Below are 18346 nucleotides of genomic sequence, written 5' to 3' on the forward strand. Positions count from 1 at the left end.
CTGATGTAGGGAATAGGGTGCCATTTGGGAGGCTCTGTGTGCTGCAGGCGATTCATTCGACACATCCCCCTCACTCAGCATCCACTTCACTTCCTGGTCTAAATCAAATCAGTCTCCGTGCACTTTTATGCTCCTGCACATCCTTTTACACATCAATAAACGTGCAGGGGGCATAAAGGTGTAATGGCTCTATAATATAATCTCCTTGGTATTACAATATGAATTTCTGCCTGGCACCTGAGGCAAAATGGGTGAATGTCTGACCCCAGTTTTCAGAGATAATGGGGGGGGGGGTGCATTCATCTTTAGTCATCACCTGCAACGTCTCCCTTTTCCGTTGAAGGAACCCTTCACCCACCGAACAAGCAAGTGCAATCCTGAAACAGGATTAGAATTACCCCACCATTACAGGATAACAATTACCACAGATACCAGATAATAGATTTTAAACCCTGCTGTCACTTAAAATAGCCGCCATTAAGTTATTCCGTGCAATCACATTCCACTGTATCTACTGCGGTGTAAAGACATGACAGACCGCGCCATGACAAAACAAGCTGTAACGTCTCCCATTCAGCTATTTGGCTTACTTTGAGAAACATACTGTACCCCAATTGACCCCAGTCACTTTCTCATTGCTCGTCGTTGCAGTATCAGGGCGTGCAAAATGCATTCACAAAATCTCCAAAAACACCCAAATACGTCCTTTTAGAAACAGAAACGCTGCCAGTGTAGTGATGTAGGTCTTCACATGTTGTACACATGAAATATTGTTTCTTTCACCAGCCGTGCTGCGCGGGCTGTGTCCGTGTAGGGACACGCTTGGCCTGCACAGCTGATTGGGGGGGAAACAGCACGACTCGACCAGCATGGATCATAACGTTGCAGATAAAGTTCTCAAAACCAAGCCAAATCACACAAAGAAATGTCTGGAACCTTCTATAACATGCCGGCTTACATCAAAAATACATCTTTTGATTATTTTCCCTTTAACATCAGATCAGTTTTCAGATGACACAGAAAATCGCATCCCACTGAGGCAGCAAGAGCAGAACAGTGCGGAGATGATTTGTGACAAGCATCAGCACCGCCATGTCTCTCCATTGCTGCCTGTTCCATTTACATTGAGGGGTGGTAGTGACACTGAGCTCCTTACCGGTCCTCTTTGATCCTGGCCAGCAGAGGCTCCAGCCAGCCCGTGGTGCACTCACAGTGGGCATCCAGGAAGGTGATGACCTGCCCCCGTGTGGCCGCAGCCCCCCTCAGCCTGGCCCGGATCAGCCCCGTCCGCTGCTCCATCCGCAGGACCCGCACGGGAACCTCCAGGGTCTGACCATAGTTCTCCAGCTTCTTTCCCAAGAAGTCTGACAGAAGAGGAGAGGACATGCTTCAAACTCCTGAAGAACTTCCTTATTTGGTTATATTATAACCCAATACTAAGAACTACATTAACTAATCCTAGATTGCACCTTTAAACCCAGTAAAGCTAGTGAGTTGATGGGTTTATTTGACACTTATTTAACCCTTATTTTACTAGGTAAGTTGACCGAGAACACGTTCTCATTTACAGCAATGACATGTGGAATAGTTACAGAGAAGAGGAGGGGGGATGAATGAGCCAATTGGAAGCTGGAGATGATTCGGAGGCCATAACGAGGGCCAGATTGAGAATTTAGCCAGAACACCAGGGTTAAAACCCCTACTCTTACGATAAATGCCATGGGATCTTTTAGTGACCACAGAGAGTCAGGACACTCGTTTCAACGTCCCATCCGAAAGGTTTAAGTTTAGGCTGGACCCAGCTACAGTACCTCTCTCACTGGCGTCGTCCACCAGCAGGATCTCCTGCAGTAGGTGGCGTGGCGAGCGGTTGATGACACTGTGGACGGTGCGGAGCAGGGTGCTCCACGCCTCGTTGTGGAACACAATCACTATGCTGGTGTTGGGGAGATCGTCCGTGTACACCTTGGTCTTGCAACTGATGGACAGACAACGAGAGCTCTGGTTAGGAGATCAAATGTGCTGCTACTCCTGACACTTGTCTACATTGGAATTCGATCAAGACTGAGCATAGTTGTGTGATATTTCTGTACATACAGTATAGCCTACTATACGTGGTTGAACATTAGAGCACCGGAACAAAACAAACCGCTTCGAAAAACAAAACCAACATTGACAAGAATTTATATGGTGTGGTCATCGGCATGCTGCTCCACACACACAGGCTATATCTCAAATGGCACCCTATTCCTTCCATAGTGCACTACTTTTGACCAGGGATCATATAGGGAACGTCAGACAACAACCTTATATTCAATCGAATAAAACAAAAATAACAGGTGTCAGAATAAAAATTCCCAATAACAACAACTCACATCAACGACATCAACAATAACACAAAGCTCATTTGAGTATGATCCCTCCAACGTAAATAAGTTAAAAATATAACAAATATATAGAGCCGCAACAACCTCTTTGACTACAGTGAGATAAATGACATTCCCTATATGGTGGAGCGGAAAGCAGGGGTATCCTGTTCGCCCCACTACGGGTGACAGGACAGACTGACAGAATGGGGGCACCAGGGTAGCTAGCTACTAGCCACTGAACAAACCTCTTCTTTCTCTCCACAACTGGCTACTACACCACACGGCACTCTCTCACAGAAGTTCACGTTTTTTTTCAACGTCAAGCTTTTTAAAAAAAAAAGTTTTTATAACGTTCCAAGGGGTACTGGCGAGTCGTTTGAGGAAAATGTAGAGATGCAATTAGTACAATTACGCAGCATGGCACTTTTGGGGTGAAATAAAATCACTATTTAGATCTACAGTGTTGTTTGTTTGCTCTCCATTTTGTACAAATTCTTCAATATGGGACTCTAGTTTGTATTTACGTGGAATTTGTCATTAGATATGACTAAAAGCATCGTGCTTAGCACATTCCTGGTAGATGTGTGAAATGGAGTGCATGCAGTGTTTTACATGTGTCTTTATCAACTCAGTTTGAATCCAATGTAAAAACCCATGGTGGACAGTCATACAATTGAGTGTCAAGGCAGTAGGCACCAATACACATTCAATTTTTAAACATACAGACCATGTTGACAGCATTGGCATATGTTTATATTCTCTGCATCGTTATTTATATTGTTGTATTGAAAATGTTCCTATTTTCCTACAACATGAGAGACCTTGGGACTGCAGCGCAGGGCACTTTGTAAAGAACAGTTGATAAGAAATGCTCTGTAGAAATACATAAACATGAATCACGGCGATGTCGCCAGGAGAGACTGCCTCTAGATCAGCTGCTCAAGACGAATGTGGGTCATGTTTCACACAAATTGCTCTTTGGGTTTTCATTATCCAGCTCCAGTAGGTCTTGGGTGACAGTAAACAAAGCCCTTCTCCCATTCAGACTGTCACGGCTGATGTAAACCCACGAAGATTGTGATGGATCCAACACGGCTAAAGAGTAAGTCTAATATTCTTCACTTAGAGCAGTGGTGGCTGGTGGCACTTTAAAATCAGAGGACGAGCTCATAGTAAATCGCTGGAACGGAACGAATGGCGCGGTAGGAAAAACATCAAACACATGGTTTCCCTGAGTTAGATGCTGTTCCATTCCGGGCAAAACTATGGCCCTTGTCCCCCTCACCAGCCATCATTGAATTAGAGCATGTTGCATCATGGAATGAATCCTAAGGAATCCGAGGACTTAAAAGGGTTTTTTCATCAAAGTTAACAAATTGGTTGGTTCTGGACTACATCAAAATGTTCTGTTGGATCTTAGTTATTTGGTAGATAGTCTCTTATTGCTGTTAATCCTCTGCTTGCGGCTGCTCCTAACATTAAAAGGAACCCCATGCTGTTATTGTCAACATTGTGCTGTCAGCTGTGCTTTCTTGAATTCATTGAATTTTGCTGAAGTCTCTAGACTAAAACAACAACGAGTAAAAAAAAAAAAAAGAGGCAGAAAGTAGATCCAAAATGGCAGCCCTTTGATAACAGGAATATGTTGCCATGTGAAGTGGACAGAGTTGGGCATCAAACAACAACTACTATCATTGTCTTTGCTATGTCAAAAATCTACTATTACTCTGGTGTAGATACACCATAGGTGCCATCTTGTTGAAATGTTTGCTGTTGATTTTTATGTATTTATTTAACCTTAAATTTAACTAGGCAAGTCAGTTAAGAACAAACTCTTTCACTCGTTTAAATGCATATGTGGTAAATCTATTTTCCATCTTACAATAATTGGTAGTGTTCCATCATTCCATCCCCATGGGGGGCAGCAGGTAGCCAAGTGGTTAGAGCATTTGGCCAGTAACAGAAAGGTTGCTGGATCGAATCCCCGAGCTGACAAAGGTAAAAATCTGTCGTTCTGCCACCGAGCAAGGCAGTTAATTCACTGTTCCCCGGGTGCCGTGGATGTCGATTAAGGTAGCCCCCCGCACCTCTCTGATTCAGTTGGTTAAAATGAGGAAGACACATTTCCGTTGAAGGCATTCAGTTGTACTGACTAGGTATCCCCCTTTCCATACTGTTTGTTGCAACACTTTGAAATTTCTGTTTCATACAATACATTTACATTTTTTTTATCCTCTGGTAAGTAAAGCCTTGCATGAGCCTTCAAAACTACTTTTCCCAGTCGAAGCTCGTTTTGTTCCGAGTTCCCAGTTGTCTTGAACGCACTGAAATCGGAAGTCTGAGATTCTTGAACGCAGCATGTGTCCTATCTTTCTATAATTTTGTTTGCGTGTAATAGGAGTGTGTGCGCCTCAGTGCACATAGAAATAGGCTACGTGGCCTGCACGCCTTGCTTTCTGAGTCAGTACATTGAGTAAGAGAAAAATGATTGTTCCATGTATGAATGGTGAGGAAATATCATTAATAATCATTAAGTCTGATTAAGACGAATGTATGTATCATTGGATGTGGAAAATGCCTTTTACATTATAGAACCAGTTTATTGGTTGTAATTGCCAATTGGGTCATGGGTAACTGTATGGTCCTGGGAAGGGGCCAAGTACTAATACATGTATGTACCTGTTTGAGGTCCTGCTAGACAGATTTGATTTGGTTTCTCCAGCAGATGCTGTTCAGTTTGGTCCTCTACCTGTGTTCCTTCAGCTAGGACAGGTTAACCCTGATAATGAGGCTATATCCTTTGGGCTATTGCCGGTGCCTAATTGGTAAATCTACTCATATTTTATATGGTATTTCGCTTTCACCATTGCACTGCCAAGACCTGTAAATAAATCTACGCTGAGCATGTCAACCTGCCTTTTTCTGATTTCATTCCCTTACTACGACTGCCAGGTACCTATTTCACAATTACATAACCAAAATGTGTTAAAGACAAAATAATGAAAAGGGCTGCCTGGTTGCCTCAAAAAACAGACAGAGATTTGTAGTTGAACAAGTCATTGCACGTATAGATTTTTCTGTTTTACTTATCTTGAGACTTGACTTGGAAAAAACTTGTGACTCAACTTGTCTCGACTTGCTCTCAGAATACACGACTCGAGACACGACCCGTTCTACTTGGGACTCGACTTGAGACTCAGACCTTGTGACTTGCCTATGACTAGAATAATAGTGACTTGGTCTCACCGGTATCAAAGCTTCTGAGAGGGAGCGGAGGAAGGTTACAGCGTTGTTAAAGTGGGTGGTGCGTGCCGTGCCGAGTAAAGAGGTCAGTAGTGCGATTCAGAGTGTGTGTCTGGGAAATGGTCAAGCTCACTCACCCGTCCAGTCTCACATCCGGCAGACTCCTGTTGAGCGCAATCATGTCACTGGCCATCAGGTTGAACTGGTTAATCTTAAAGAGCTCCTTCATTTTCTCCTGCTCGTCCTTTGCGATAACCACCGCCTTCCCCATCTCCCCTGGGCCCTCGTGGGTCCGCGATATGACCGCTGCAATACAATGGGGAGAAATGTTACATATTTAATACTCACGATGTGATTTCACAGTTATTTCAATGGGAGCGGAAGGTCACACATACAATTCCAGCTACCGAATAAGATGAAAGAAATCTGTTAAATGCAGCTAGATCTATTTTATTGTATCTATTAATAAAGATACAGTACTGTGGGAAGTCCATGAACTTAAAAATGAACCGTGAGCAAATGAACCATGGTATAGAGTGTGTCTAAGAGAGAAAGACTGGCCTCAGATCAGTGTGAGATTATGGCCACATTATCAGGCTTTGAATGCTGAGGCCATTAAAATGTCCCAAACAGCAAATGAAATCCTGATCAGTCAGACACTGGTGCAGCTTCCCCAAGTATTCTGTATCCATTAACCATGCTATTCTCAGGGCCGGATTAACGAACAGGCACACAGGGCATGTGCCCCTGGGCCCCCGAACCTCCAGTGGGCACCCAAGCAATTACATTTTTTAAGGTTATGGGCCCCCTGGAGGACATTTGTTTGAAAACTGCTCAATTCTCTCTGAGCCTCATGGCACAATGTGTAGAATAGCAGGAAATTAGCTTTAAAACTGAAAATGTTGTCGTAACCTCATAACAAAATGTGTAGAATAGCATTATAAAACTTCACTTTTTATCAACACAAAATGTGTTATCCGTTTTACCCCAAAAACGTCGGTGCCCCAGGGCCCCAAATGCGGTAGTCCGACCCTGACTACTCTTGCCATACAATCATGCCCCCTGCCCTCCATCCCCCTGAATTTTTTTTGTACATAACATTTCCTACTAGCAGAGACTTTTCTGATAACCCCTTTATGTAGGAAAAATGTACTTACTATGACTCTGATATGTGGTTGTCTCACCTAGCTGACTTATGATGAATGCACTAACTGTAAATCGCTGAGGATAAGGTCTGCTCAAAGACTCAAATGTCAAGTATCATCTAGGTCTGTTGGAAAATCCCATATTTGTCCAGGGACTTGGGGATAGCCCTCCTTTCTGTCATTGATGAAGGAGTGAGAGAGCATTATCACAGCTGCCCTCTGCTGTTAAGAAATATCAGCTCATAATCTGATCACTCGGCATCACTAAGGATCCATTGAAGCTTTGAGAACAGCGGCACCATCCCAAGCTGCATCTGTTGCACACCGCTCTACACCGCTTCACAATGATCCAAAGGTAAATAACCTCTGTGGATTTATGCTCCGCTCTCCAATAATCTCAAGCAGAGTGATTTCCATGGGGGACAATTGAGAGAGAGAGAGAATATTCAGGTGAATGTCTTGTGATTTCTAAATGAAAACATGTACAGTTTCCTCACAAGTTCAAGTGAACGGAGGGGTATACTACAAAGCAGAATTAATGAGTTAGGCAGCTTACATTGATAAACAACCAAAAATATCTACAGATTTTCAGGTTCATTAAGAAATCTAAAATGTAATGTGTTTTTGGTTGTTAAGTCAATTAGACCAAGCCCATTTCCATCTTTTCTTTGTAAACAATGTAAAGCTATTTCAGAATATTTAGGCAAATTAGCTGGCTACTGTAACTTACTGATTCTGCTTTGCAGCATACCCCTCTGGTCAATAGTATCCTCGAGCTTAGAAATAACAAGACTTTGGTATCTTCCCTTTCTCTGGCTCTTCAGCCCAACAAACACATCACTGATCCCCTGACATGGACCACGACAACAGTAACTCTATTCTAAGGCCCATAGGTCTTATGCCCTGGTCCTGTCCAGTGACTTTGTCTGAAATGATATTATAGGGTCTTCACCCTCATATATAATGGGTCTGTAGAGACATGGTCAATAGTGTTGAGCTAAAACAAGAGTGCTCTATCAATCCTGTTTCCTGTGAACCATATCTTTACAGTTTTTTTTGGGGGGGGGGGGACATAAATAATGGAGATCAATTAGCCTAACTTGGTGTGTCATTTAAATAAAACCAGAGAGAAAGAGGCTAACTAGGCTAATTTGGTGAATTTGCGAGGCATGCAAGACAATTTAAGGCATTGCAGACTACCAAGACATACAGTATGGGCATGGTTCTGCCTGCCTCTCCTCTCTAATGCTGGCCTGCCTGCTCTTTCTCTTCGCTAATGACGCAAGTGTGTCTGTTGCGAATAGAATATCCTAGTTAGGCTATTCATGGAACCGATGTTGCCGGGATACAGAGGTATCCAGTCTTACGAGCAAGGGTTTGCTACTCTTCGTTGAGCAAAAGCTCAATCCAGGTGGGAGATCACATTGATCTGCAGCCGGCTCTGATTATATTATCTGATTATTTTAGTTTAGTTCCCCACATCCTCAAGCCATTTCTATGCTTAATTTACTTTGCAGAAGAGAGTGGAAGGGGAGTTTGGCCTGTTCAGGTTTGGTGAGTTAGAGACTGGGAGCATCTCAAATGGCACCCTAGTCCTTATATAGCGCACTACTTTTCCGCAAGGACCATAGGGCTCTGGCCAAAAGTAGTGCACACTATAAAGGGAATAGGCTTCCATTTCGGTCATACACTGAGTATAAAAACATGAACCCCCAAAGAACGTCCTCACTTCTTCAGGCCATGGACTCTACAAGGTGTTGAAATCATTCCACAGGGATGCAGGCCCATGTTGACTTCAAAGCTTCCCACAGTTGTGCCACATTGGCTTGATGTCCTTTGGGTGGTGGACCATTTTTGATACACAAAGGAAACTGTTGAGTGTGAAAAACCCAGCATCGTTGCAGTTCTTGACACAAACCGGTGCACCTGGCACCTAGCATACTCAAAGGCACTTAAATATTTTCTGAATGGCCGACATACACAATCCATGTCTCAAGGCTTAAAAATCCTTCCTTAACCTGTCTCCTCCCTTTCATCTACACTGATTGAAGAGGATTTAACAAGTGACATCAATATGGGATCATAGCATTCATCTGGTCAGTGTACGTCATAGAAAGAGCAGGTGTTCATAATGTTTTGGACACTCAATGTAGATGCTGTGTTTTTGGGGCAGCTCCCCTCCTCCTGTCCTTCCTCTCTCTCCCTTGCCTCCTGCTTCCCTGTTTGACCCAGTTGGCAGGTCATGTATTCGTGCAGATCCTACTGGGCAGGGGATCACAAGAGCCCAACAATGCACTTCTACTGTTTGTTTCAGGGATAGCACTTACAGTGAACTCACTCTCAATTGGTGTCAAATTCAATTCCTGGAGGGCCAAGTGTCTGTGGGTTTGCAATCCTCCCTTGTACCTGATTGATGAATTAAGGTCATTGATTAGTTAAGAACTCCCCTTACTTGGTTGTTAGGTTTTAATTGGTCACGAAATGAAAGAAACAAAAGCCAGTACACACATGGCCCTCCAGGAATTTAGTTTGACACCGCTGGCTGGCTAGTACTTACACTGCTTACACTTTCTCAACATCGCTCATCCTACAGTTGAAGTCGGTAGCTTAGCCAAATACATTTAAACTCCGTTTTTCAATACTCCTGACATTTAATCATGGTAAAAATTCCCTGTCTTAGGTCAGTTAGGATCACCACCTTATTTTAAGAATGTGAAATGTCAGAATAATAGTAGAGAGAATGATTTATTTCATCACATTCCCAGTGGGTCAGAAGCTTACATACATTCAATTAGTATTTGTTAGCATTGCCTTTAAATAGATTAACTTGGGTCAAATGTTTTGGTTAGCCTTCCACAATAAGTTGGGTGAATTTGGCCCTTTCCTCCTGACAGAGCTGGTGTAACTGAGTCAGGTTTGTAGGCCTCCTTGCTCGCACACACTTTTTCAGTTCAGCCCACACATTTTCTATAGGATTGAGGTCCGGGCTTTGTGATGGCCACTCCAATACCTTAACTTTGTTGTCCTTAAGCCATTTTGCCACAACTTTGGAAGTATGCTTGGGGTCATTGTCCATTTGGAAGACCCATTTGCAACCAAGCTTTAACTTCCTGACTGATGTCTTCAGAAGTCTTCACGCTTTTTGGATGTATTTCAGAACTGCAGTTTCCTCTGCTTGGAGCAACGGTGAAGTGGGAAGGGCAGTACAGATTTATTCTCTTACATCTGCAAGCAGAGTCTGAACATTAGACAGGATGGCATTGTCTCCCTCAACCCGTGCAATGGCTACTGTTATATAATTCAGGCTGCTTACCACTCTCTCCCAAAATACATCATCCAGGAGGATCCTCTTGATGGGGCTGTCCATTTCGACAGACTGTGATATGGCCCTTTCTTGGATAGACTCCTTCCCCTCTGGGAGACTGTCAAACATGATGACAACACCACCCCAACGGGTGTTGCTGGGCAGCTTCAATGTGGTGCTCTTATTCTTCTTACTTTGCTTGGTGAGGTAGATTGCTGCTATAACCCTTCACATTTCCTTGGCTCTCTTGTAGAGTGTATCCATTGTTTTCAGTGCCATGATGTCCTTGAGGAGCAGATTCAATGCATGAGCAGCACAGCCAATAGGTGTGATGTGCGGGTAGGACTCCTCCACTTTAGACCAAGCAGCCTTCATGTTCACAGCATTGTCTGTCACCAGTGTATATACCTTCTGTGGTCCAAGGTCATTGATGACTGCCTTCAGCTCATCTGCAATGTAGAGACCGGTGTGTCTGTTTACCCTTGTGTCAGAGCTCTTGTAGAATACTGGCTGAGGGGTGGAGATGATGTAGTTAATTATTCCTTGCCCACGAACATTCGACCACCAATCAAATATCTACATATCTACGTCGGCACTGACGAAAATGGCCCAAACCTGGGAGATCCTCCACTCTAGAGAGAGAGGGTCCCATCTGGATAAAAGATATGCACGGAGTTGAGGCAACCAGGGACATGCTTACCCAAAGTGAAAGCATGTGCGCACTGGTCCCCAGCAATAGAGCCCCACAGTGGAGGTGTCATAATACCCATAAACCTTTTTATTTATTTTTTTCACCTTTATTTAACCAGGTAGGCTAGTTGAGAACAAGTTCTCATTTACAACTGTGACCTGGCCAAGATAAAGCATAGCAGTGTGAACAGACAACAACAGAGTTACACATGGAGTAAACAATAAACAAGACAATAGCACAGTAGAAGAAAAACAAATCTATATACAGTACATTGTGTGCAAAAGGCATGAGGAGGTAGGCGAATAATTACAATTTAGCAGATTAACACTGGAGTGATAAATGATCAGATGGTCATGTGCAGGTTAGAGATACTGGTGTGCAAAAGAGCAGAAACGTAAATAAAAACAGTATGCAGCGATTGGTTAGCTGCTCAGATAGCAGATGTTTAAAGTTGGTGAGGGAGATAAAAAGTCTCCAACTTGAACTATTTTTGCAATTTGTTCCAGTCACAGGCAGCAGAGAACTGGAAGGAAAGGCGGCCAAATGAGGTGTTGGCTTTAGGGATGATTGGTGAGATACACCAGCTGGAGCGCGTACTATGGGTGGGTGTTGGCATCGTGACCAGTGAACTGAGATAAGGCGGAGCTTTACCTAGCATGGACTTGTAGATGACCTGGAGCCAGTGGGTCTGTCGACGAATATGTAGCGAGGGCCAGCCGACTCGAGCATACAGGTCGCAGTGGTGGGTGGTATAAGGTGCTTTAGTAACAAAACGGATGGCACTGTGATAAACTGCATCCAGTTTGCTGAGTAGAGTATTGGAAGCTATTTTGTAGATGACATAGCCGAAGTCGAGGATCGGTAGGATAGTCAGTTTTACTAGGGTAAGTTTGGCGGTGTGAGTGAAGGAGGCTTTGTTGCGAAATAGAAAGCCAACTCTAGATTTGATTTTAATTTGGAGATGTTTGATACGAGTCTGGAAGGAGAGTTTACAGTCTAGCCAGACACCTAGGTACTTATAGATGTCCACATATTCTAGGTCGGAACCATCCAGGGTGATGATGCTAGTCGGGCGTGCGGGTGCAGACAGCGAACGGTTGAAAAGCATGCATTTGGTTTTACTAGCGTTTAAGAGCAGTTGGAGGCCACGGAAGGAGTGTTGTATGGCATTGAAGCTCGTTTGGAGGTTAGATAGCACAGTGTTCAAGGAAGGGCCAGAAGTATACAGAATGGTGTCGTCTGCGTAGAGGTGGATCAGGGAATCGCCCGCAGCAAGAGCAACATCATTGATATATAAAGAGAAAAGAGTCGGCCCGAGAATTGAACCCTGTGGCACCCCCATAGAGACTGCCAGAGGACCGGACAACATGCCCTCCGATTTGACACACTGAACTCTGTCTGCAAAGTAGTTGGTGAACCAGGCAAGGCAAACCTAGCGATCAAACAGGGAAATGGTTCCAATCCTTTTCCCACCATTTATTTTTCACATAGCGGATTTTAGAAACACTTCAAATAAGGTCTGTGGTTTGTGTAGACTTAATCTGGCGTGACGATGTAAATCTCTCTCGGAAAAGGTGACTTTTATCAATATATTCGGCTCTATTTACTCTGATTCGAAAATGCTAATTAGCATCAAAGTAGACATAATGCAAGGCTACTAATCCCTGCAAGCCATTTTTTTTATTTCATTTAACCCTTATTTTACCAGGTAAGTCGACTGAGACCACGTTCTCATTTACAGCAACAACCTGGGGAATAATTAAAGGGGAGAGGAGATGAATGAGCCCATTGTAAACTGGGGATGATTAGGTGACCGTAATGGTATGAGGGCCAGATTGGGAATTTAGCCAGGACACCAGGGTTAACACCCCTACTCTTACAATAAGTGCCATGGGCTCTTTAGTGACTACAGAGAGTCAGGACACCCATTTAACATCCCATCCAAAAGACAGCACCCTACACAGGGAAATGTCCTGGAGGAAAGAGTGCCTCCTACTGATCCTCCAACACTACTTCCAGCAGCATCTGGTCTCCCATCCCGGGACCAACCAGGACCAGTTTAGCTTCAGAAGCAAGCCAGCAGTGGGATGCAGGGTGGTATGCTGCTGGCCTAACTGACACCTTTGCTAACATGTGTTCATTTAAAACATGCACAAGACAGTTCACAGAATTGTCAATTTAAAGAAATGTACCCAATTTATTAATTTACTACATTTCACTAACATTAACAGCACAAGCCGCCCCAACAAAAACAGGGGGAAGCGCCTGAGCGCCAGATACTCCTGGTAATTGACATTCAGTGAGCGCCGCACCAGTGTTCATACCCCCGAATCGAGGTGCCTTCGTACAGCGCACCCCACCCATGGGGGGGATGTGGCTGTCGTGATCACTTTGCGGGATACAACTCATTCCATGGGTGCCCCCTAACAATAGCAGAGGGTCCCAACACTGGGCCATGGCCCGTAGCCTTAACAGGGACACCCGAAGCAACCGGCTTAGGCTGTGAGATGCGTTCAGGTAAGCGGCTACCACTCAGCGCTGGAAAGGCCGTATCAACAATAGCCCCACAGGAACAACTTCCATCACAGAAGCCATAATCCCCAGTAGGCATAGGCACTGGCAAAAACACACTTCAGAGCCGGAACCCAAACACGCTCCGTGGGGATAGAAAAGCGTGCTATGCGAGTGAGTTGATTTGAGTCTAGCTCGAGACCCAGAAACAGAATGCACTGAGATGGAGTCAGACAGCTCTTTTTCTTGTTTCTTATGAAGTCTGGAGCAAGATGGCACCGACAGAGAGGGTCGCCTCGCTTCTAGTCCTTAGAAAACTATGCAGTATTTTTTTTTTTTATATATTAATTTTTACATTGTTAGCCCAGAAAATCTTAAGTGTTATTACATACAGCTAGGAAGAACTATTGGATATCAGAGAGACATCAACTTACCAGCACTACGACCAGGAATACGACTTTCCCAAAGTGGATCCTTTGTTTGAACCACCCAAGGCATTTGAACTGTTTCCAGAGGCTGAACCAAAACAATGTCGCCACAGGAGAGGTAGACGGAGCGGCCTTCTGGTCAGACTTCAGAGGCGCGCACACCACCCACCACTTCCGAGTATTTTACTCGTAATGTCCAGTCTCTAGATAACAAGGTAGACGAAATTAGGGCGAGGGTTGCTTTACAGACAGACATCCGGGATTGTAACATACTCTGTTTCACGGAAGCATGGCTCTCTGGGAAAATGCTGTCGCAGTTGGTACAGCCACTGAGATTCTTTGTGTGTCACACCAACGGGAATAAACATCTCTCAGGGAAGAAGGGTGGGGGTGTATTTTTCATGATTAATGACTCATGGTGTAATTGTAACAACATACAGGAACTCAAGTCCTGTTCAGTGGACCTAGAATACCTCACAATCAAATGCCGTCCTTATTATCTCCCACGAGAATTCTCGTCGGTTATTGTCACTGTGGTGTATATCCCCCCCAAGCCGACACGACGACCGCCCTCAAGGAACTCCACTTCTCTATGCAAACTGGAAACCATATATCCGGGGCTGCATTTATTGTAGCTGGGGATTTTAACAAAGCAAATTTGAGAACAAGGCTACCTAAATTCTATCAGCATATCGATTGTAGTACTCGGGCTGACAAAACACTGGATCATTGCTACTCTAACTTCCGAGATGCATACAAGGCCCTCCCTCACCCTACGTTCGGCAAATCTGACCAGGACTCCATTTTGCTTCTCCCCTCCTATAGGCAGAAACTCAAACAGGATGTACCCATGACAAGGACCGTTCAACGCTGGTCTGACCAATCGGAATCCATGCTTCAAGATTGTTTTGATCACGTGGACTGGGACATGTTCCGGGTAACCTCAGAGAATAATATAGATTTATACGCTGATTCAGTGAGTGAGTTTATAAGGAAGTGCATAGGAGATGTTGTTCACACTGTGACTATTAATACCACCCTAGGGTTCCCGAGTGGAGCAGCAGTCTAAGACACTGCATCTCAGTGCAAGAGGCGTCACTGCAGTCCCTGGTTCGAATACAGGCTGCATCACATCCAGCTGTGATTGGGAGTCCCATAGGGTGGCGCACAATTGGCTCATCGTTGTCCGGGTTTGACCGGGGTAGGCCGTCATTGTAAATAAGAATTTGTTCTTAACTGACTTGCCTAGTTAAATAAAGGTTAAATAAATAACCAGAAACTGTGGATAGATGGTGGCATTCGCGCAAAACTGAAAGTGCTAACCAATGCATTTAACCATGGAAAGATGACTGGGAATACGGGCGAATACAAACAGTGTAGTTATTCCCTCCGCAAGGCAATCAAACAAGTGAAATGTCAGTATAGGGACAAAGTGGAGTCGCAATTCAACGGCTCAGACACGAGACGTATGTGGCAGGGTCTACAGGCAATCGAAAACCAGCCACATCACGGACACCGAAATCTTGCTTCCAGACAAACTAAACATCTTCTTTGCCTGCTTTGAGGATAATACAGTGCCACCGATGCTGCCCGCTACCAAGGTCTCCCTTCTCAGTGGCGCCAATGTGAGTAAGACATATAAACGTGATAACCCTCGCAAGGCTGCCAGCCCAGACAGCATCCTAGCCACGTCCTTAGAGCATGCGCAGACCAGCTGGCTGGTGTGTTTACGGACATATTCAATCTCTCTCTATCCCAGTCTGTTGTCCCCACATGCTTCAAGATGGCCACCATTGTTCCTGTACCCAAGAAGGCAAAGGTAACTGGTGTGAATGACTATCGCCCCGTAGCACTCACTTCTGTCATCATGAAGTGCTTTGAGAGACTAATCAAGGATCATATCACCACCTTACGTGTCACCCTAGACCCACTGAAATTTGCATACCGCCCCAATAGGTCCACAGACGATGCAGACGATGCAATCTCCAAACTCATCATTAAGCTTGAGGCCCTGGGTCTCAACCCCGCCCTGTGCGATTGGGTCCTGGACTTCCTGATGGGCCCGCCCCCAGGTGGTGAAGGTAGGAAACAACCTCTCAACTTTGCTGATCCTCAACACTGGGGCCCCATAAGGGTGAGTGCTGAGCCCTCTCCTGTTCACCCATGACTTTGTGGCCATGCACACCTCCAACTCAATCATCAAGTTTGCAGATGACACAACAGTAATAGGTTTGATCAACAACGACGAGACTTTGACATAGGGACCACTCAGATTGACTGCTTCTTGTGGCACCGTCATAGGATGCCAACTTTCCAACAACTCAGTTTGAAAAATGTCTGCCATGCTAGAGCTGCCCTGGTCAACTGTCAACTTGTGAAGTGGAAGCATCTGGGAGCAAGAACAGCTCATCCGCAAAGTGGTAGGCCACACAAGCTCACAGAACGGGACCGCCAAGTGTCCTCGGTTGCAACACTCACCACTGAGTGCCTTTGGAAGCAACATCAGCACAATAACTGTTCATCGGGAGCTTCATGAAATGGGTTTCCATGGCCGAGCAGCCGCACACAAGCCAAAGATCATCATGGGCAATGCCATGCGTCGCCATTGGACTCTGGAGCAGTGGATACGAGTACTCTGGATTGATGAATTATGCTTCACCATCTGACAGTCCGACTGACGAATCTGGGTTTGGCGGATGCCAGGGGAACGCTACCTGCCCGAATGCATAATGCCAACTGTAAAGTTTGATGGAGGAGGAATAATGGTCTGGGGCTGTTTTTCATGGTTAAGGCAAGGCCCCTTAGTTCCAGTAAATACAATGACATTCTAGATGATTCTGTGCTTCCAACTTTGTGGTAACCGTTTGGGGAAGGCCCTTTCCTGTTTCAGCATGACAATGCCCCCATGCACAAAGTGAGGTCCATACAGAAATGGTTTGTCAAGATTGGTGTGAAAGAACTTGACTGGCCTGCACAGAGCCTTGACCTCAACCCCATCAAACACCTTTGGGATGAATTGGAATGCCAACTGCGAGCCAGGGAATTTATTTTTAACATGGGGGTTACCCTGCCGACCTGTACATAGGTCTGGCGATAAAGCACCTTGTAACCTAGCTGCGAATGGGACAGACAGCTCTGAAAAATGGACCCCATCTCTTTGAAATTGTATCTTATTCCTAGGAATGAAAAGTGTTGAGCTGGAGACAGACAGCTCATTTGGGTGCTCATATGAACCAGAGAGACTACATGTAGGATAATAGCGTGATGTGTTCTAACCCTGCTCGTTCCCTCGACTCCGCTTCCAACAACTAATCGTCCATAACCTGTATCACATAGGGACTAGTGAGGTAAAGGCAGGAATCAGCAATGAATCCCAGTAATGAGCCACTAATGCGGGAGGTGCACCCCCTTGTGGACAGTGACCCAACTTGTTACGCTCACCCTGGGGAGATTGAACTCCTTAAACCCTGTGAACACTGGAACGAGGGTAACTATATAGCCTGCATGAAGCCCCCCTCCTTTACGGGCACAGGGGGCTCTGGCAATGGCTGATGTAGTACCCCGTTTAACAAACGTGGAGGCACTGTTGTCACAGTACTGTTTTTGCGGATGGGAGCACTGGTCATTCAGACCCGTGCCAAGGACCCTCGCTCTGGGGGTTACTCCAGCCAAGTGCTCGGGGGGGCTGCTTTTTCATCGAAGGTGCACGCAAACCCTGCACCTCGAGTAGCCTCCCGTAACTGGCGACAGAGTGCACAGGAGCCAGGCAGCCACCGCATACCCCACGCCCAGGCAGCCACCGCATACCCCACGCCCAGGCAGCTACCGCATACCCCACGCCCAGGCAGTCACCGCATACCCCACGCCCAGGCAGCTACCGCATACCCCACGCCCAGGCAGTCACCGCATACCCCACGCCCAGGCAGTCACCGCATACCCCACGCCCAGGCAGTCACCGCATACCACACGCCCAGGCAGCTACCGCATACCCCACACCCAGGCAGCCACCGCATCTGTTCATTTAACTTTGACTTGGAGTCCGTGGTAAATGCCACGACAACCGATGACTGGGGGCATGATTTCGACCCCGAACCCGGCTTAGTCATTGTCGTCTTGGTCGTTTTCTTAGACATCTTACTCATTGCAACAGCAAATTAAAGAATAACTAATTGTTTGTGATTAGAAAATGTATGAGAACAAGTACAACCTTTATCACACAATGTACAGAGGGTGAGCACGCTCTACCACTATGGCACAACCTAAGACAGTCTCGTCTTCCAATTGTTTGATTTAGTAGCGTGAATCACTCCTGTTCACGCTGAGGGGAAGAGCGGAATAATTGAAGGAATTAATCAGAGCTTATCAACTGTGGAAGGCGGGGCTTCCAGCGAGGTGCGGATTTCAATGGCCATGTCAGGCATGATGGTAGATCTTTCAACCAAAGTCGCAAGAGTGCGACTCCCCATTGTATGTTGACTGACTGAAAGGGAACAACTTTTGTTGTGTCATGATCATGAAATAATTATCTTGTGATAACGACAAAGCAACTTTTGTTTTTGTCGTGATCATGAGATAAATAAGTTGTGATCTCAACATAACGAGGGAATATCAAATATACAATACTACACAGAAACTGTAGTACTTCAATCTACTAG

The 18346-nt window shown here is 45.3% G+C and overlaps 1 protein-coding gene across 2 annotated transcripts in view; it reads right to left on the bottom strand.

Annotated features, from left to right (window-relative positions):
• Positions 1-18346, bottom strand: part of LOC110501526 (polypeptide N-acetylgalactosaminyltransferase 13) — a 66828-nt gene that overhangs the window by 38473 nt on the left and 10009 nt on the right. For both annotated transcript variants that reach the window (XM_021579170.2, XM_021579169.2), the window contains exons 3-5: positions 5750-5918; positions 1812-1978; positions 1157-1364 (exon numbers count right to left, since the gene is read on the bottom strand). In XM_021579170.2, coding sequence (XP_021434845.1) covers positions 1157-1364; positions 1812-1978; positions 5750-5918 — 544 coding nt within the window. The remainder of the gene's footprint in view (positions 1-1156; positions 1365-1811; positions 1979-5749; positions 5919-18346) is intronic.

The sequence above is a fragment of the Oncorhynchus mykiss genome, chromosome 22 (genome assembly GCF_013265735.2).
Source record: "Oncorhynchus mykiss isolate Arlee chromosome 22, USDA_OmykA_1.1, whole genome shotgun sequence".
In the NCBI taxonomy this organism is placed as follows: Eukaryota; Metazoa; Chordata; class Actinopteri; order Salmoniformes; family Salmonidae; genus Oncorhynchus; species Oncorhynchus mykiss.